At 37.3% G+C, this 21,843-nt stretch overlaps 1 protein-coding gene across 3 annotated transcripts in view; it reads left to right on the top strand.

The window, feature by feature from the left end:
- CCDC68 (coiled-coil domain containing 68) overlaps positions 1–15,923 on the top strand; it is a 51,053-nt gene extending 35,130 nt beyond the window's left edge. For 2 of the 3 annotated variants that reach the window (XM_087439258.1, XM_087439257.1), the window contains exons 8-11: positions 153–258; positions 1,847–1,930; positions 10,505–10,581; positions 13,014–15,923. In XM_087439258.1, coding sequence (XP_087295384.1) covers positions 153–258; positions 1,847–1,930; positions 10,505–10,581; positions 13,014–13,071 — 325 coding nt within the window. In that variant the 3' untranslated portion in view covers positions 13,072–15,923. The remainder of the gene's footprint in view (positions 1–152; positions 259–1,846; positions 1,931–10,504; positions 10,582–13,013) is intronic. The other variant, XM_087439259.1, reaches the window with a different exon arrangement.
- The last annotated feature ends 5,920 nt before the right edge of the window (positions 15,924–21,843 follow it).

The following is a 21,843-nucleotide window of genomic DNA, read 5'->3' as shown; positions in this document are numbered from 1 at the left end:
TTGTGTGGCATATGGGGCCCTGGGCGCCACTGGGTCCACATGATGCCCAGTAACAGTGTAGTGTGTGAGGAGAGCCTGGCAGCACAGCTGTAAACAATAACTGTATAATGCATTAGCAAACCTTTCTCTCTCTTTTTCCTTTGCATTTCCAGTTGCCAGGATCTTCAGATGGAGATTTCCCTTCTCCAGGAGCAGATCTCTCATCTGCAGTTTGTGATTCACTCCCAACATCAGAACATGCGCAGTGTCATCCAAGAGGTCAGATTAATCAAATGTGTTTCTCTGGTAGATGGTATGTTTACAGTGAGAAGACCAAACACAAGTGGCTTCTCTGGACTTTCCAAGCAGGGAGATTCTTCTTCCCGCTGACATTTCCTTGTTATTCCCATGCTGTGTGGCTCTGTTTCCAATGCACTCTTTTGTCTGTATGCCAACCCCTGTAATGTTCTCAAGGAAGATATTTGGGAAATGGTGTTTAACTGCTCTTTAGATGATTCAGCGATTTTTTAAAGTGTTCTGAGCCAGATAATGTACACTGTTCTTTTGAAGATTTTGTAGGTTAGGAGATTCAGCTCTGTCTTTTTTGTGTGTGTGTGTGAGGAAGGTTAGCCCTGAGCTAACATCTGTTGCTAATCCTCCTTTGTTTGCTGAGTAAGATTGGCCCTGGGCTAACATCCGTGCCCATCTTCCTCTACTTTATATGGGACGCCTCCACAGCATGGTTTGATGAGCAGTGCGTAGGTGCACGCCCGGGATCTGAACCTGCAAACCCCAGGCCGCGAAGCAAAGCGCGCACACTTAACTGCTGTGCCACTGAGCTGGCCCCTTCAGCCTTTTTCTTGAGGAAGAAATTATCTGCTTTCATAACCTCATAAACAGTAAATTTACTTAGGAGGTGTGTTAGGGCAGGGGTGTAGCCGGGCCGTTCTCTGGGAACATCCTGGCAGGTGCAAGAGAAGCGGTAACTGTGGTGGCAGCCAGATGGATGGTGGATTGTACACTCGTACAATTTACTTCAAGGATATGTTTTGATCTGGTTTGGAGGATGTGCTTTAGACCTCAGATCAGACCTTCATTCACTTTTTTTACTACCTAATAATTGTTTCCAAAGGAGTCCTTCCAAATAACTCAAATGCCTTTCTGACATAAATGTAACACTTGTGTTGGCATGGCTAGGACCTCACCAAAGGGCCAGAGCATTAAGTCATGGCAGTTGAGGCCAGGAAGGACTTAGGCAGCATCCCACGTTCTCATTTGACAGATGAGAAAACTGAGGCCCACAGCAGTTAAATGACAGCACTGGTAGTGGTGTTGTTGGCTTTAGAATATGTGTGCTTCCTGTCTCCCTGAACCATTCTGAACTTCATCACCCCACCTCCCCAGTTCCATGTTGCCTCTTGACACATACTTTTCTTCCAAAGCAAAGCAGGCTCACCTCCTTTTGCCACTGGTTGACCAGATCTCTGCCTTGGGGAGCTTCCCTGCACTGGGCGATGGTTTTACATCACGTCCACTGGCCTCTGCGTCTGCAGGATAAAAACATTACATGGCTGAGACATAGAAGGAGATCAGTGCTGCTTTTCACAGGATGCACTCCTGCCGAATTTGGTTTAAACAGGTTTTCCAAAGATTAAAATGTTTAACAGCACCATCTGCGTGCTCTCATCCCCAGGTGCCAATTTGCCCTGCTATTTTCTGAAGCCTGCTGAGTCTGCTAATGCTTTGGGATTTAACTTTTTTATTTGATGAACATCATTTGACCACAGAAACCTGTACAATTTCTGACTTAAGTAACTATTCCCTGTTGTTTGACAAGATTTTTCCAATTGTGTTTCCTAATTCTTAGATGGAAGTATTAAAAAATAATTTAAAAGAACAAGATAAAAGAATTGAAAATCTGAAAGAAAAAGTTAACATACTTGAAGCCCAGGTAAGGAGGGAATCTGTTGTATATTTCACTGTGAATGTGAGTGTGTGTGTGTATTCAGTGTGTCTGTGAGCCTGTGTATGAATGTGTCCTGTGTCTGTGTGCTTGTGTGTGATGTTGTGCCAATGTGACACTATGTTTATGTCTATAAGTGAACGGGTGTGTGAGTGTGTCTGTGTGTGATTGTGTAACTGTGTCTGAGTGTGTGTGAGTGTATTTGCATGTCTGTGTGTATGTATAAGGGTCTTTTTGTGAGTGTGTGTGTATCTTCTATGCATAAGAAATTATAATTTTGAGGGGGAGGTACTTTTGATAATTATTAAAGTATTAAACATCATTTTATGATATTATTAAAATATTAATATTAAATATTATTAAATGATTGTTAAAAGTTCATCCAAATTTTCTGAAATACTTGCTATCTTGGGGAGACAGATGATAACGTCTCTTGAATGGACTTGAATTAGAAGCTTGGTCAAGGCCACTCTTGTGTGAATTTGGCTCTAGCCCGGTAGCCAGGTTTGCTGTCTCCTGTCTTTGTTCCTTTCCCACCCTGAGATGTCCTCTTTTCTCCTCTTTCTTCATCCATATCCGCCGTGGCTTCCAAGCTTTGCCTCAGGGCTCACTCACTTCAAGAAGCCTGTTGTAATTTTCTTATTTTTCAGTGTTTTAAAACTTAGCATGAAGCTTCATCATTTGCTGCGATAAGATGTGTTTCTTCCTGCCCACTCATTGCCCCCTTAACTGGGGAAGCCCTTCTTAGGCTCTCAGCTGCCGTCCCAGCTGGCGGTGGCCATGCCCCACAGGGTGTGCAGCGAAGTGCCGCTGAGGTTGGAGTGCCTGAGGACCGCACAGGGGCCTCCACGTCAGCTCCGCCTCGTGATCAGTGCCACCTCTTCTGTCTCTGCCAAGTGGCTCACCACTGACTGCCTGGACCTGGTCCCGTTTCTAATTCATCCCCCGGTATTTTGACTTCCTGCTTGTTGTCTGCCTGCCATGTTGTCCTGTCCTGTGGAATATGGAGATGCTCTGACTTCCGTTGGAAATCTTGTCATCTTTTGGAGCCTTTCTCCCTCCAGGACAGAACAGAGGAGCTACATGATGGTACTCCCAGCACGCTGCCATGCTGCCCCTTCCACCACCATGTACTTGCTGCTTTCTCCACACAGAAGAAAAAACTCATAATAACATAAAGAGGTTGTAAATATTTTTACATCCGAAATTTTGTAATTATCACTCTGTTTTGCCATTTCTCCTTTCCCAGAGGACCACTGTTCCCTTTATTCTAGAGGGTGAACTCATCAAGCCTCAGGCTTTCCTTAGCTTCTCACCTTCTTTAGGTTTTATGCACAGCTGAAAATGCAGAGATTGCAGACTAATTGGCTCAAAACTAGTGTCGACTCAAGTGCCCAGTAATGGCTGGTCACTTTACATTGGGGGCCTCAGATGATGTGATTCATGTCACCTTAGAGCCTCTTCCTCCTAAGAAATGTCTCTCAAGACATTTCCTCACAGATTTTTTTACATCCTCACAAAAATTAACATTTTTGGCAAATGTTACTTTATACAATATTTTTTCTTGTATTATTTTTTGACATAACTAACATATGTGCATTTGTTCCATACAAATTAGGAAATAAGGATAAGCAAATATAATAAGAAAATTATGCAAACATGCCATCCATGGGCAATTACTGAGCATGGTTGTGTGTATCTTTCTGTGGGAACCAATGTGTATATATTAAAGGTATAGACTATATATTGCATAATACTATGCCAATTTTATTGTATTTTTTAAACTTTTATTCATTTCATTTATTTGTTCATGTCATTAGTCGTGTAACTAATTCTATAAGTACTTATTGAGTGGCTACTATGATGTAGGCACTAAGTTCAGGAAACAATATTGAACAAAATAGACATGAGCCCTGCTTTCTGGCATTTAGTATCAAGAGAGGGAGACAGACACAAGTAAATGAACATGTAACTAACAATATGATGGACATGTTCTTCAGTAAAAGAACAAGATGCTCTGAGAGAGAACATCTGGATGGAGGAATGTATGTGGCTGATTTACATTGGTGGGTGGGAACAGCCTTTCTAAGAAGATAAATTTTAATCTGAGCTCAGTGGAAGACTCAGTGGTAGGGCCTGTTGGGCAGAGGGAGGGATCACTGTCAGTGCTTCTAATCTAAAAAGATTATGTAGAATAGCACGGATGACATTGGAAAGGTAGGAAGAGGATGGATCAGAAAAGGCCTTGAGGCCATGCCAAGGCATCTTTTTTTTGATATAACAATATAGCAAGAAGGTCTTTGGTTACCAATCAGATTACATTTACATTATCTTTTTAAATAGCCACTAAGGTTTCCACTGTATTGATATACAGTAATTTAATTAACTCATTTCCTATTGTAAGACATTAGATTGTTCTTCAGTATTGCTTTCATAAACAGCACTGAATTCAGCAGACTTGTACAAACATCACTGATCATTTGTGTAATTTCTTCCTTCCTTAAGATAAATTTTTAGAAGTGGAATTGGAAACTCAAAGAGTATAATTATTTTTAAGGTTTTTGATATATGTTCTCTGATTTCCAGGATTCTGGGGGATCAAATGTCTCCTTCAGCTGCCACAGCCCCAACTGCAGCTGCCTCTGCTCTAGCAGTTAACATTTTGCTCACTTTTGGTCTTTCAGGCCTTACATTTCTGATCTGCAGATAGTCCTCTTTTTTTCTCTTCATTATTAAGAGATTTTAGTATTTAAAAATCCTTTATTATTACTTAGTAAAATCTAAGAAGAGAGAGATGATAAACACATGCTCAAATTCTCCTTATGGTCTGGGAATCTTATTTAAATCCAAGTTTATCTGTATGTTATTTAGGAGGTCTGGTGTGAGGTAGGGATCTAACTTTTTAGTTGTCTCACTTTACTGAGTAGCCTGTCCTTTCTTCATGAATTTGAAATGCCTATTTATCCTAAACTGAATTTTTAGGTTGGAAATCTGTTCCAATGGTGTATGTGTCCATTTTGGCTCTAATACCCTGCTACTTTAGTTATTGTACATCTGTAACACATTTTAACTGGTGAGATTATTATCTTTCTCTGATCTTTCACTTCATGATAGTTCTGGGCTCTGGTAATACCTAATTGAGTGCCAGCTCTCATCACAGAGTCAAGGTACCAGTGGTGCTAATTGCTTCTAATTGAATTTTATGTTCCGTAGTGGTGTCCGTTTATTTATATCATCCCCAAAGCAGATTTTATTGTCCTAAATAAACTGGCAATTTAACCCAGATAATGTACGTCATCCAATTGGCCTTTTGGTCCAATAGTTAGGCCAGAGCAATGTATTTATTTACATTGTACTCTGTTTCTGTGTTTGAAAATTTAGCAAATGCTTAATGACCAGCCACTCGGTGTGACATGAGAAAGCAACAAATTTATACTCCCCTCATGGAAACTTCTTGGTTGGCTGCAGACCCCCGGCAATGGTGCGAAAGCACTTCTCAGTATTGTCTTAGATTCTCTGTATGTAGTTTAATTCAAGCTACTATTTTCTAATGTTTTCTTTTAGAACAAAAGGTTTAAATTATAGCAGTATCTGATGAATGTCTTTATGTTTTCAAAATTTATTATCTTCAATAGATAAATCTTTTACTTCCCTGCAGGGAATGTTACAATGCCCATTTCAGCTTTAAAAAGTCCAAGCCACATTAATTTATTTGTTCAGCACATAGTTCAGCACAGAAATGTTTAAGTGCTGGGTATACGAGTAATGAACAGAACAGACTGTCCTGACCACATCTAGCTTATACCTTAATTGAAGATACAGACAATAAATACATAAACGAGTAAATAAAAACTTAATAGGGAGGGATAATTGCTCTGAGAGGACTAGAATGTGACAATGTGGCAGTTACAGAGCGCTGGGAGTCAGGAAGGGCATCTCTGAGCCTGTGATATTTGACCAGGTACCTGAATTTAGTGAGTGTGTGAGCCATCATATTCTTCCTTCTAGTCTATCCTAGTCAGTGGTTTCTGATGAAGCTCTCAAACTGGGATGATATATGAAAGAGTGTACTATTTTGCACTGCAAACTGAAGACCACTACCTATTTTGGGTTTCATTAAATAACAGTGTGAACTGATTCAGTTTATGAAAAGTGGTCACCAGAACTTGAACAACCCATCAACTTTCTAAACTATACTGACAGCACAGTTTTCTCATCCATACTAAAAACATTCGTCTCTCTTTAGGCAAGCTACATAGTTAATTTTGTTTAATCCTCAACAGTACTCTGGGAGAAAGTTATTATTTGTCTCATTTCTGTAAGTGATAAAACTGGGATTCAGAGAAGTTAAGAAACTTATTCAAAATCACTCTGCTGCATTTGAGTTTTATTGACTTTGAAGCACTTGCTTTTCCCCCAAAATAACTACTTATCTGGGTGATCAAATAAGTATGTATGTGTGTGTGTATACATGTGTGTGAAATAATATAAATGAATGTGTGTATACAGTATATCTGTATAAATGAATAGTTATAATGTCAAATTTGCATGATTATTTATATTTATTTTAGCCACTGTCACAGTTATTACATTAAAATTATTTCTATTTTCTAGTTCTTTTAAATCATGGAAACAAATACTTTTTTTCTGTGGTATTCTTTCTATCTTAGCAGATTTTTTCCCCCTCCACAAGGGGAATAAAATTCACTCAATAAACTCTATGCATTTTTTTTTTTTAAACCTTTAAGGCTTTTAAACCTCTTTTAAATATCACCAGAAAATTTCTGCTTGACTCTACCCAAATTATTTACTTTTCTTTCTACTTTTGCATATCTTTCATCATCTTAATTTACAGCTCTGACATTCATCTCACATTTCATGCTTTTCTAGCGTCTTCACTAATGACTTGCTCATATGGAAATGCATCTTCAGAAATTACCCCATTTTCTAAACTCTGAAGATTATTCTACTTTATATAATCACCACCATCCCTAAAATTTAATTTAGTTCCAAGAGTGTGTTGATAGAAGATTAAGTATGCAAAAATTAGGTTCTTTTGGAAAACTGTGTTGATAAACTATCCTTGGATAGATTTATAAAAATGGCAGACATATTCTGGCCAGTGATTTGTAGTTTTTTATAAAGTAACTATGTAATAAAACTCACGGATATGGCTATTCTAGTTAAGGGAAAAACTATGAAAGCCCATGAATCAAAATTAAATACCTAAATCTAGTAGATGAAATAAATCAGCATGGAAGTTGAAATAAAGGAGAATCAAGACAGTCTACCATGAGAGCTCTTATGTTTTTATATTGTTTGATACTCAACAACTTGAGAAACTAGGAGTTTATTTTGGAAAGAATCCGAATAGCTTCTATGTTGTTGTGCCGCCACAGAATATTTTTATTTCAGTATTCATTGTCATCATAATGTTGTGTTTCAAATTACTTCATAACTTGTAAAGTACTGTACAGAGAGGAGTTTTTCTTAGCCACATACTTGGCCTCTGATATGTGCCTGCACTGTTTGGAGAGTATGTTAGATTTATCTCTATTATACAAGGAACATCTTTATTATCAATTTATCAAATCTGAAGTATATTTCCTGGGTGAGACTTAAGTGCTTAACTCTTGAAATATCTCAGTGAAATGATTAATGTGTGTGAAGATCTTTGCTCCATCTTTTAGTTATTATTCAGTATAGATGCTGAGGGATAAGAAGGGACAAAATCCACATCTTGTCTCTGCTTTTCTTACTCCAGTGGTTCTTCATCTTAGCTACACATTAGAATCTCCTGTGGAGTCTTGAAAACTCCTGAACCCAGACCACAACCAAGCTAACGGAACCTCTGAGGGTGGGTCTCAGGCATCAGTAGAGTTTAAATCTCCCCAGGTAATTCCAATATACAACCAACACTGAAAAGCACTGTTTCAGTCCAGTGGTTGTCAAACTTGAGCAGACATCAGAATCATCCTGGGAGCTTCTTAGAACACATCACCTGGCCACCCCTGGTTTCTTTATCTTTAAAGCTTTTTTTTGAGGAAGATAGGCCCTGCGCTAACATCTGTTGCCAGTCTTCCTCTTTTTTTTCCTTTTTCTCCTCAAAGCCCCAGTACGTAGTTGTGTATCATACTTGTAGAGTTGTAGCTCTTCTGTGTGGGACACCGCCTCAGCATGGCTTGATGAGCCGTGAGTAGGTCCATGCCCAGGATCTGAACCGGTGAACCCTGGGCCACTGGAGCAGAACCCGCGAACTTAACTGCTACGCCACTGAGCTGGCCCCTGGGTTTCTGATTCAGGAGGTCTTGTTGGGGATCGAGAATTCATAGTTCTATTAAGTTCTCAGGTGATGTTCATATTGTGTATCCCAGGATCAAACTTTAAGAACTGTTGCGTTAGTCTTTTTTCTCTCTTCTAGCACATTTCACCCCATCTTCAAGGTCCAGGTTAAAACCTCCTTGTGTATGAAAATGTCATAAATTATTCTAGTCACACTGATATCTGTTTATGCCTTTTATGTACTAATTAATTACCTACTGCCTTATGGCGTCTCTTGAATTGCTTTTGTTTTTTAATGTTCACATGTTTGTTTTGTCACGTCCACCATAATATGCATCCTATATACTGAAAGAGAAGATACCCTGCTTTCTTATGCTTCTTCACATTCCCTCTGCCCCCCGCTTGGTGCTGTAGACATGGCAGGGACTGACTAACTGGGTGTGTGTGTGGGGGGCTGGATGGTTTTGGTAGATTAATTGTTGATTAATTTCCCGACGGTTTGCTTTCTTCTGTTTCATATTTATCATACCTGGAATCCCTTCAGAAACCATTGAATCTCTGTATCTCCTGGGGCTCGCCATTTACTTATTTGTAATATTAGGAGGTTGGGCTAATTCCTCTGTCACAAAAAAATAACATCTTGCAGGGAAAAGAGCATGAGATTTGGAGTTTGACAGCCCTGTGTAAAGCCTGTGCATTTGCATACCAGTGCTGCATATACTACGTGTGGGTTATCAAAGGAGAGTTACCTAATCAATTTGAGTTTTGCCAGCCTTATTTCTTTAATATGCACAACAATAAAAGTTACTCCACAGAGCTGAGTTCATATCAAAGAAAAGACTGTCTAGAAAACACCAGGCGAAAGTCTTGCATTTGCTAGGCACTCATAATTATTATGTCTCTTGCTTCTATCAAAATTCTAATGTCTGTTTCCCAAAACCATGCATTTTGGTGTTGGCTTACTCCAAACCAACAGGTGGAGTCTTAGGAAATGCATTTTAAACTCCAGTTATGTTTCTCTAAGACCTTAGTTCCCTAAAGAGGAATGGAGCTGGTGTGTTGCTGTTCTTTTAAAGCCATAGGCCCACCCTCCCTCTATCCTCCCTCCCAGTCACCTTTCAGTCCCAGACCCTTCAATACTGGTGTATCCTTTAATGACTGAGTGCAGCCAACTGGCAACTCAGCATTGGCTGTGATCCTTCACTGTTATGTCTCATTTCCCATCTCTGTGAAATGAAATTGCTTGGCTTGACTGTGCTGTAGAGAACATATTGGCTCTGGACTGGGAGGACCTGACTTTGAATCTGAGCTCTGCTGTGAACAAGATGTTGGTCACTTAAACTCTTGGGACCTCAGTTTTTAGTTATAAAAATGATGCTTGTACTAGAAAGTCATAGCCAACTTCATGTAAGTCTTAAAATCTGTGTCAGGCACTGAGCTGCATACTTTACCTGTTTTTATCTTATTTCAGAACCTGTGAAGAAGGGACTATGATCATATCTATTATACAGATGAGGAAATTAGGCACAGAGAGCTTAAGTAACCTAAATGAGGTCACACAGCTAGTAAGTGGCTGAGCTAGGATTTGTATCTGAGAACTTAAACTCTTACCCTTCCTGTAATTAGCCATTGATTTATCTCCCAGAATTATGAGAGTATTTCCAGATTTAAAATATTATGATCATATGATATCTGTTTCTTCCCAAAACTTATACATGATAGGCAGGGCATGTATCATTTACCAGTAGGATAGATATGAAGAAACTGAGGCTTCAATGAGAAAATTGAGGCTAAAGAACCATATAGTAAAGAACAAATGGGCTAATTTTCATGGAGTTTATAATCAAGAGATTGCACAAGAAAGACAAATGTAATCAATATCATGGGCTTAATAAATTATTGTTAGGAAATAATAAATAAAAATAATTCATGAATTATTCATGAATAATAATAAAATTATTTCATGAAGTTCTTTGCGTCTGTCCATATAAAAGAAAGTGTAAAATCAAGCATAGCTAGTTTAGCTGTTGAATTTCAGAGACTAAAGCAGAATATTATATTTTTATCCCTTGGTAAATTGTGCATTTTTGAAGGTGTGTTTGTGATTTCAGAGATAATAGTGACTCTCAACTGGCTACATTCTATGTGCTAATAGAGTGGCTGGAACAAGTGTACTGCCAAGGGGTGATGTACGTGGTGGGCTGATCAGAATCATTAAGCATGTGGCTAATAAATGAGCTAGCTATGTGATCTCTGCACATTTTTTTTTTTCAACTTTAGAATAAAGAACTAAAAACCAAGGTGGCGCTTTGGTCTGAAACTCCTAGAACAACAGAATCTAAGGCTGTCTCAACAAGGTAAGGTCTTTCTTCCCCCTCCTCCATCTGCCTTGACAACCTCTGTTGAACATTCATGAATGTTGACATTCATCCGCCTTGAAAAAGATTCCAATCCATTAATACTTAAGTAATCATTTGTTTACTATTTGCCTGTCTTTGAGAATAAGAGCTGTGTTAATCTTGTTCACCATTGAGTCCTCAAAGCCTAACATATGTATACTGAATAAATGAATGAATAAATTTAGGTATCTTTTTTTCCTCTTCTTTGCCATAAAACAGGCCCAGTCTTGGCTTCAACACTTTTTCCAAACAGTACAGATCATCTTCTCTATTGTCCTTGTCCCTGTATTACTCATATTTTCTGTGCCATGGATGAGCATTTTAATCATTAATTGTTTGTCTTTATTTAAATGTCCATGTCTGTATTTCCGATCACATAGATTGTAAATGTCAAGAGGGAATGAAGAGTTCCTTGTATTTCACTTTATTTCCTGCATTGTTAAGGACAAGTGTCTTCAATAACTACCTAATAATGACTGAATCAAGCAATGATAATGACCCACTAAAGCAATCGAAATGATAGTTGAAACCATCAAAGACACTTTCTAATGATGACAGAATCTGAAGTGACAAGTTGTAAGAAAAAAAAAACAAACCAAAAAGACTTCTGGGCTCAAATCTCATTTCCATAATACTCTGAAATTATCACTTAAAAGAAAACATAGTCTGTAATTACATGAATCATTTAAAAAGTGATTAAAACCTTCCTGTTCTAGCAGCTTTTGGAATTCCCAGTCTAGTCCCTCTAGGGCAGAAGCCCATTTTCTGAAACTCTCTTCAGTACAGTGCCTGAGGTGGAGAATCAGGCCCACTGTGATTACATCAGTCTAGGAATTCAGGCAGATTCATCTCCCTCTTAAAACTCCCATCAACAGTGCTTCACTTTGCTAATGATGTATGTAAATAGAGACTTGAGATGAAACCATTATGAATCAAGTTCTTCTAAAATCTTTGGGTCCCCAGATGCTAAGATATCAACTTTTTGGCCACTAGCCCTGCAACTTCTAATACAGAAAAGAAATTAAGCCTCAATAGTGTTAAAGGAGGAAGTGCAATGCCCACATTTCAGAAGCAATGAGAGAAGTAGTCACAGTGGGAAAAGAGATGAAGAATTTAGAATACAAGAGCAAGCATGACTTTCCGAGGGAAGGGAGGATGGTTGATTTTTTTGCTCCTTCACCAGATACCATTCCCATTGGGGTGGTGAGACATCATGGCCAACCTCAGCTGTTTTGACCCTGGGAGGGGGGAGAGTGGAGCCAGAGTGGAGTAGAGGAGAGAGCAACTGGTTGTCTCCGTATTCTAACTACTCCAGTATTGAATGCTGAGACTCTGGCTGGTACAGACAGGATGTGTTGGAGAGAATGACTTCTACAGCCAATTCTTTAGCTGCAGTTAATTAATCGTTAAGGGTCTTTTAGTTTTAAAGATTTGTTTTTTCTCCCTATGACTTGGGAAAGGTCAAATGGGAAAATTTCCTAATTGAAATAGGGGAACTGGACTGAACATGCCCTTTGTTTTATGATTTTTGATAGAAATTCCAGTATTAATGATATAATGGTAGGTCTCATGTTTGCAAAAGGAAACATAGTCAACTGGCCGCTTTGAGAATGTACACGGTAGTATGGTGTGGTAAGTCTGCATTCACCAATATACGATAGAATTATAACTCTAGGGAGGGATTGGAGTATAAAAGTAGCTGTTAAGGCAAAAAAATTCATACATTTAACAATTAATCTAGGCACATCTCTTAAATCACCCATAAAATTTAGTTCTATGCCATATCTCAGTAAGTACCCAAAAACAAGAATTTTTTCCTCGATGTTTAGAACATATAGATGTTTCTGGAGTTGAACACCAGAAGAAGTGGTTTGCTGGAGATTAGGGGTCGTGTTATTAGATGACAACAATAAAAGACACATATATTCTGTATGTGTACATGCATACATATATTGATGTGTGTGTGTATATATATATATATATGTCTATTTTTTTAAAAACTAGAATCACACAGTGAAGAGAGAAGTTCAGCCCACAGAACTCTCCTGAGGAGAGTTGATTTGTATTTCCCATCTTCACATCACTCTGGTGCATATGTTCACTGAGGGGAATGACAGACACACGCTCTAACTCTTTCTCACTTCCCCTCACTCTTGTCTTATTGTAATTAGCTGAATTTACATAAGTTTAATGCTTCCACAACTCGATTCTACTGTGTCTCATGGGGAATTAGTCAGAATCGACTAATTAGCCACCATCTCTTAGAGGAAAGCAATTAGTTCAGACTTGGTAATACAGTGGTTGTGGAGATGGTAATGGTGATGGTACAGAAATTATATCACTAAAGTTTAATGTGCTCAATTTTGATAATTGTGTGGTCTTTTCTACAGCGAATTGAAGACTGAAGGCACTACCCCCTATTTGATGTTGGTTAGGCTACGGAAATGAGCTGCTGGGAGAAGATCTGACTGAGAAAGATCATTATGTGGGTCTTATTTATTCCTTGAAACACAGTCTAAACTTGCATGTTAAAATGGCTCAGTGGCAGTATTTAATGGAATTTGTTATACATCAATAGCTTTGCAAGAAGATAACATTCCAGAAAATCAAACAAATATATATTTGAGAGAAGAGACTCTTTCTTCAAAACTTTCTAAATGGGTGAAGAAACCAGGTGCTTGCCCATGATGGAAGATGAATTTTGCTTTAAATTAAAAAAAAATTCCAAATCATTTTTGGTGAAGGGGGTGGTTTAAGGTTGTCAACTTTGACCTTTTGATAGTTTTTTTTTTTTTTTGCTTAAGGAAGATTGTCGCTGAGATAACATCTGTACCAATCTTCCTCTGTTTTGTATATGGGATGCCACCACAGCATGGCTTGATAAGCGGTGCATGGGTTCACGCCCGGGATCTGAAGCCATGAACCCCAGGCCGCCGAAGCAGAGCACACAAACTTAACCACTACGCCACCGGCCCGCCCCTTGATTGTGGTTTTTATGTACATAAATAGAAGGAAGAATGTATATGTGTTTGAATAAATGATATATTTTGAAGTTGACTTTTGAACAATAAGAAATATCTTATCATGGTATAAGTTCATCTTCTGACCCAGTGTTAGTGGGAGAGTTCTTGACTGAGTTATGGGCAGGAGAAGGAGTAGATTCTTTTTAGCTAATTCTCCAACCCACATAACCCTCCATACTTGAGAATCATGGCTGCCTCACCACATCTAGGAAGCCACTGTTCTTCAGCTGGGATTGAAAATTGGTTGCTAGAAGCAACCCACACATAAGCACAAAGGAATGCATTTTGTGGCTCTGAGTTTGTGACTAATTTTGTTTTCAGTATTCGTTATACTATCTAAGTATGCTATTTGAGGGGAAGAATAGAACACAATGCCGTTAGCTCATACCTCCATAAAAATGTATATATTATGGGTTCAAAGGAACAGTGGCTGCTGTCTGCAGCCAGGAAGAATCTGAGTTCATGGATTGGAATGATATGTCTAGTGCTTTTGTGAAAATGTGCTTAAAGTTTGACACCTGCGTTCATGACAGGTGGGATCTGTGATTGCTATGAGTAAAACCAAACTCTAGCTGTAGAAATGCAAACCCACTGACTCTCAGGAAAGCAGAACACACTTCAACTAAAGGAATAATGGGAGACCTTAGTCACCCGAAATGTTGAATTAACTTTTTGATCCTCCTCTCTGGTGTATAACGCTAAACATTTTCTCAGGAAAGATGCTTCAAGCCTTTCAATATGGAATGTGAGATATCAGTATTATCTATGAAATATTTAAAGATATGTACAAATGAGATGAAGTAATGTAGTATTTATAAATTCATCAAAGTACTGTAATCTTTGAAATGTTGCATAACTATATGTATGAATTTCATGCTTCATGTTTTTATTGCTTGCTAGTTTTTAAGGTGTAGTTATCTAATAGCATTTAGGGCACAGTTACCCTATGCCAGGAACCGTTCTAAGTACTTTACGTGTATTAATTACTTTAATCCTCCCAACAACCCTCAGAAGCAGGTCATATTAATATCCCCATTTTCTGGGGGAGGATACTGTGAGTGGTTAAGTAATTTGCCCTACTGCTAACTCTGGAGTAAGGATTTGAACCTTTTGGCTTGGCTGTCAGTATTCCTTCTACCTGCTCACTTGGTGGTCTGAGATATTTCCCAGCTATAGAAATGCCTCTCTTTCTGCTACTTTAACAAACACAGCCTTCTTGTTGGCTTTCTGCATTATCCTGTGGATGACAGTCGGAAGCAACACTTACTAATAGAGTAAATATTTTGCTGAGATGAGTTGGCCTTTCACCTGTTGGACTACCCTCATGAGAACTTAGTTCAGAAAAACTTCCCCACTAAACATCTGCTTATTTTATATTTATTATTCATGACTTTATACCACACTGAAGATTTTTTGGTAATACATTTTCAGGCGCATTTGTAGGGAATTGGGACCACAAATTCTGCTTCAAGCATTTGCAATGTAGCAAGAGAATTCATCTTTCACTTAGAGATCCCTTAGGTTCCTCTTATACCTCAGTCGTGCTGGATTGTAATAACCATGGGATTTTGGGATGGATCCATCTATCTGAGCTAACAATCTAGATGATTTCCATTAGAATAATGTATTCTAAAGTCAAAAATGGAAAGACACTGTTGGATTTTATTTTGGTTTCAATATGCTCATTTTTGAACAGAGAAGTGCAGCTGGATGTAATATAGATGGACGTACTCATGTGGCCTCCACGTTCACTTTGGAGTGGTCTTTGGATCTCCTGAGAATAAAAATAAGTTCCAGAAGCCTAAAAAGATCTGAACTCTTCAAATACAGAAGTATCTTCTTAGTAGCCTCAAACACATCATCTGTTTGTCACATATGGATTGTTTCCTAAATCCTTATCATGTCAGCTTTTATCATTTGAAATGTTTGTTAAATAAACATTTCTGAGTGATAAAACAAACGACTACAATGGAGAATGAAATTTATTAGTTAAAAGTTGTACCACGTAAGACATACAGGAAAAGAAACTAATTCAATTGTAGCCTAAATAATTGTACTTACAATTATACTAATCAATATATTGGATAAGAAGGTCTGAGGTGGGTCTTGAAGTGAACACATGGAGGTGGGAAATGAAAAGAAACTTAGTTTCACCTTGATTATATATATCATTACAAATTATCATTAAGCAATGTTTAAACAATTGATATAGTATATCTTTTCAATAATTGCTTATAATATGCCTTACAATAAAGATTGACGTTATGTGTTGTAAATTTTTTGTTTTTATTTCTTTTTACATTAAAATTATTATATATAAATGAATTGAGTAGTTTTTATTTGATTGCTTATGACAATATAATCCATAGTAAATGGATTGTTATTGTCAGTAAACAGACATTTAGATAGCTCCCTGCTAAATTTTTTTGCTAATTTTCCCTGGATCTGTATTAACAGCAAAAGTAATCCATTATGTTTTTATTCTAAATTTGAAAAAATACTAACATTATAAAATTAAGAACACACAGAAACTTCTCAAATTCTTTCATATTTCTTCACTTTGAAAATCTTTACCACTCCTCTGACATGCAAATAATTATAGAATCTTCATCAATATTGAAGCAGGAACCCAATACATCCAGAACTGAAAATTCCCTCAACTAATATCATAATCATTATAATTCCCTTCTTTTCTTCTCTTATTTTTTGGTGGGAAATATTAAGGATGCAATAAAGATTTAAATAATTGTATTTGATCACTTTGTTATTATTCAAGTGCACACTTATAAGTGTTTAAAATTGTAGTAGAATTATGGAAAACTGGGATTTATTCTAAGCATGCAAGGTTGGTTTATCATTTGAAAATCAGTCAATGTAATTAACCATATACACATAATAAAGAAGAGAAATTATGTGATTTTAATAAATGAAGAACAGTATTTGACAAAATTCAGCACCCATTCGTGATAAAAACTTAGCAAACTAGGAATAGTAAGAAACTTTATCATTCTGATAAAGAGCATTTATAAAAGACTTCAGTCAATATAACTAATGATGAAAGACTAATGCTTTCCCTGCTAATATTGGGAACAAGGAAAAGATGCTTGCTTTCACAACTTTTCTTAAAAAGTGTACTGTAGGTTTTAGCCCTTGGAATATAGCAAGAAAAAGAAAAAGAAAGAAAAGGCATACAGATTGAAAAGGAAAAGTAAAACTGTCCATTTTCTGAAGTTCCTGTAATTGTTGATGTAGAAAACATTAATGAGTCTACAAAACAACTACCAGAACTGATAACAAGTTCACAGATTACGAGGTTAAAATACAAAAATCGATATATCAGCAGTTTGGTGTTGGTGAAAAGAGAGACAAATATATCAATGGATTGAAGGAGAATCCATAAATAGACCCATATATGTGGTTGATTTTTAACAAAGATGCCCAGGCTCCAGTGGAGGAAGGAGTCTTCTAAATGGTGCTGGAAATACTAGAAGTATTTGTATGGGAAAAAGTGAGCATCAGTGCTTACCTCACACGATATATAATAATTAACCTGAAATGGACAATATACCTAAATGTTAAGCTAAAACTATAAAGTTTCTAGGAGAAAACATAGTAGATTATCTTTGCAATATTAAAGTAGGCAAGATTCTTAAATACTACATAAAGAGCACAAACCATGAAAAAGAATTGATAAGTTGGACTTCATTAAAATTTAAATCTTTTGTTCTTTGAAAGACATCACTAAACAAATAAAAAAGCAACCTACAGAATGAGAGAAAATACACACAACATGTATAGGATTTGTATCCAGAATATATGAAGAACTTTTTCAACAAAATAAGACAAAAAGAACCCAATAAAAAAAAATGTTTGGAGTCACTTCACAAAACAAGATATGCAAATTACAAATAAACACATGAAAAGATTAATACATCAGTTATTAATTATAAAAGATTAATACATTGGTTATCAGGGAAATACAAATTAAAACCACTAAGAAATGCCACCAAAAACCCATTAGAACAGAAAAAATTAAAAAAGACTGGCCCTATTGAGGATGTGGAGCAACTAAACTTATACGATACAGGTGGGAATGCAAAAATGGTACAACCACTTTGGAAAACAGGCTAGTTCTTAAAAAGTCAAATATACACCTGCCATATGACCTAGTCATTCCATTCTTCAGTTTTTACCTGAGAAAAACAACACTTCTGTCCACATAAAGATTCATGCATGAATTTTCTTAGCACCTGTGTTTGTAATAACCAAAAACGAAAAACAAAACAAATGTCCATGAACAGGAGAATAGGTAAACAAAATGTGGTACGCCCATACGTTGGAATATAACTCAACAATTATAAGGAACATACGACAAACAAATATATACAACAACAGATAAATCCCAAATTATTGTGCTTAGTGAAAGAAGCCAGAGGAAAAAAAAGAACATATACATATTTCCATGGTGACAGAGAGCAAATCAGTGTTTACCACGGGACAGGAGTAGAGGAGGGATAGACTGCAAAGGGGAACAGAGAAACATTGGGAGGGAAATAGAAATGCTCAGTGTGTTGTTAATGGTGATGTGTTCATGGATGTGTTCCATGTCAGAAATCAATAAATTGTACAATTTAAATATTTACTTCAATAAAGTAATAAAAGAATTTAAGTTAACACAATGTTACTTTATGGTCCCCCCAATCAGTTTCTCACACAGGATTCATTCATTTCTTCTTTCAACAAATATTAGTTGAATGCCCTCTATCTGCCAGGGACTGTTCTGGGTGTCAGGGCTACAGCAGTGGGGGACGGCATGCATGCAGGCTGGAAGAAAGAAAAAGAAAAATCTCTACCTTCACGGAACTATATTCTAGCGATGAGGAACAGATAATAAAGTCAGAGATGGCCCATTGATTGTGAAGAAAAATAGAACACATGGATAGCGAGTTCCCAGGGGTGAAAGGCTGTGGTTGCAATTTTAAATTGGGTGATAATTTAAAATATGGTAACTATGGGTTGGTATCTTAAATAGGATAGTAGTTTTAAATAAGACCTCTTTCTTTGATGTTAACATTTTTTTTTTTTTTTTTTTTTTTTTAAAGATTTTATTTATTTATTTTTCCCCCCCAAAGCCCCAGTAGATAGTTGTATGTCATAGCTGCACATTCTTCTAGTTGCTGTATGTGGGACACGGCCTCAGCGTGGCCAGAGAAGCGGTGTTGGTGCGCGCCCGGGATCCGAACCCGGGCCGCCAGCAGCAGAGCGCACGCACTTAACCGCTAAGCCACGGGGCCGGCCCTGATGTTAACATTTAAGCAAAGATAGGAAGAAGGCTAAGGAAGTGACGGGAATGAAGTGGTGGTGTTTGGTGGAGGAGAGGTCCAGGCACAGGCAAGCGCAGGTGGACAGGCCCCACAGGCCACAGGCCAGGCGTGTCCCAGAATAGCAAGGATATCAGTGCAGCTGGACTGGTAGGTGAAGAATCAGTCCCAATATCATCTAAAGCATTTTCCATGCAACATATTCTTTCACGTTTCCTTTGTAAAAGTCGTTCCTTTTATTTGATTAGTAAGTTATCCTTCCGGGTCTTCTTTGAATTCTGAACAGTGGTAAGCTAATGATTTTTAGGAATTTCTATCTCAATCCCCTCCTTTGTCTTTGTTTCCCTGACATGCTGAGAAAGCCCATGTTCTCTGGCAGGGACCTTGAAGGGAAAACTGCCCTTAACAGGTTCAGTTGAGTGGTCCTGTCTTGACCTACCCACCTGGCCCTCATAAGGAAGAGCTCTGGAAGTCAGGGGAGGAGAAGGGGCCCATGAAGCTAGGTTATAGTTATTCATCATCCAATATGTTAACTAGCACGACTCCACATTGCTTTTTCTGGTTCATTTTTTCCATGAGAGTGCATGAGCTCACGATGAAAATTTCTTTGGGGAATCAGTCAAAAAGATTGAAGTTTTCTGCTGTTATCCTTGCTGCTGGTTTTTTTTTTTAAAAAAACATTTTGGTAAAGGAGAGTCTTTCTCTCAGAGACCTATGAACATGATCCAAAGCTATGATAATTTCAAAAATCTCATTACTATCACAAAACATTTCTAGTACTTATAATATAGCCTTAGTCCAATTATAATTAGTGTGTTGGCTTCCTGAACCATAATGCAAGTTACCTAAATGAGTTGCTAAGAGAAGAGCACTGCTCACACTTATTATAACTATTCTTTCTCCACAAGTAGCAATCCATATTAGACATGAAATTTTCCTTGGTAGACAGAACTGTAAATAATATAAATACCTTACATACAGTTTTAAAAAGAGAAATCCCATCATTACAGACAGTGAATGTCAAGATGGTCTTATTTTTTTCTCCGTATGGGGCATGCTACGACTATGTAAAAATCCTATGAAACCATTAGGAAAAGCAAGTCCCTAATGACTTATCCTGAGTTATTTAACATGAAGCCGGGGGCAGGGCAAAAGATTCTGCCTGTGTGAAATAACATTACTGCTACTGGGGAGTAAAGTCGAGAGAATGATTCCAAAGATTTATTTGCCTGCAGTGGATGAGTTGTTTATCTTTATATTAACAACTCATCATTCTCTTGGCGAAGCCTATCTAAGTAACATATTGAGTGAGAGTCACTCTGGGAACAGGCAGCCTTTGCAAATGAGCATTTAAAGGGAAACTGTATGATTGTGGTCTTGAACTGGACTTGAACACTAGTCCTTGCACCAGTCTGTGTCAGAGGGAGATACCAACACCTGCCTCAGCATTTTATTATGAGGAAGACATAGGTTATAATATGTGGAGGTGCTTATGTACCGTAGAATACTTCAACATGTTAATTGCTAATTTTATAAATGTGTCATTCAAAATCATTAGAAAATTTTTCTTGCAAAGCCCAGTCTTTAAACAAATAATAAATGAGAAAGTTTAGAGAGATGGATAAAAATCACTTGGCTGGATAAAATTCACTTGCTAAGTCCAGATCACTTATTTCCTGGTCCCTAATGGATACCATTTTTAATGTGATACAAGTTCCACACTGATACTGATTTAATGTCCCCATCCACCATACATTCAACTTCAGCACAGAAATAAAGTTGCTTTGAGTACTCAAAATAATTGATAAAAATGCATTTTTATTTGAAAAGTGTGCAGAAACAATCACTGAATACAATTCTCAACCATAGTATTCAAACCCAGACACCACAAAATCATTGGATGCTATGATTTCTGAAGCCACTAGAACTTTGGTACCACAAAATAATGACCTAACAGTGTTTGTCAGGCACCACAGTCTATTCAGGGGCACATAGAATAAAAACTCCATGTTCAAGGCTTTAATTTACATTCATAGCACTAGAGAAAACAGAGATCTGTGTATATGACAGACAAAACAATCAAACGTGCTTAGGCTAAAAATGAGATAATATCACTTAAAGGTAGACCGTTGGGATACAGTAAAGTACTTCAGTGTTAAGTCAGAACATTGTCTACTTTTAACACATTAAGCAGGATAACTTACTTTTCTTAAATAATTTCAGATGCAGTCAGTATCTTTTACAAGGCTATGGACATACAAGCCCTATTTGTACAAGGAGGATTTTGACCAAGTTGTAATATACTTTCTAGAATGTAACTGGACTCTTTGAAAGAAATATAGGTGACATCCAAAATGAAATCGAACTCATATTTTTTCAATAACTTGAGATATATTAAACATTTTCAATCAAATACAATGACCTCAAGTTGACTACCCATTTATAGCTTCCAAACACCTCTACTAAAATTAGTGTTTTGTCTCTGCTATGACACTGCCTTTTACAAGTGGTTTAAATTATGACTGTGATTTTTTATTATTTTTAGCTTGCGATAATAGTATCTGTTTATGAAATGGAACATAATTTACAAAACAGTTTCTTATCTATGTTATCCTTTGTGCCTGACATGAACTTTGTGAGACACACAGGGTTTATAAGCTCCATATGAGGAGAAGCCATTAAGATATTTAAAGACGTATCCATGGTCCCCAAATTGTTCTTTCTGGTCACTTTCCTTTCTACAACACTAAACTTTCTCTCAAAGGGCATTTGAAAAAATAACCTGGAGAATAGAAGAGTAAGGGCAAGCATATGTTATTACTTTACTAGGGACAGACACTATTTTGATGTGCCAACAGACATAAGAACAACAGCCA

The sequence above is a fragment of the Ceratotherium simum genome, chromosome 14, assembly GCF_057802395.1.
Source record: "Ceratotherium simum simum isolate JZ-2026a chromosome 14, ASM5780239v1, whole genome shotgun sequence".
In the NCBI taxonomy this organism is placed as follows: domain Eukaryota; kingdom Metazoa; phylum Chordata; class Mammalia; order Perissodactyla; family Rhinocerotidae; genus Ceratotherium; species Ceratotherium simum.
This window is presented reverse-complemented; position numbering and strand designations above follow the sequence as displayed.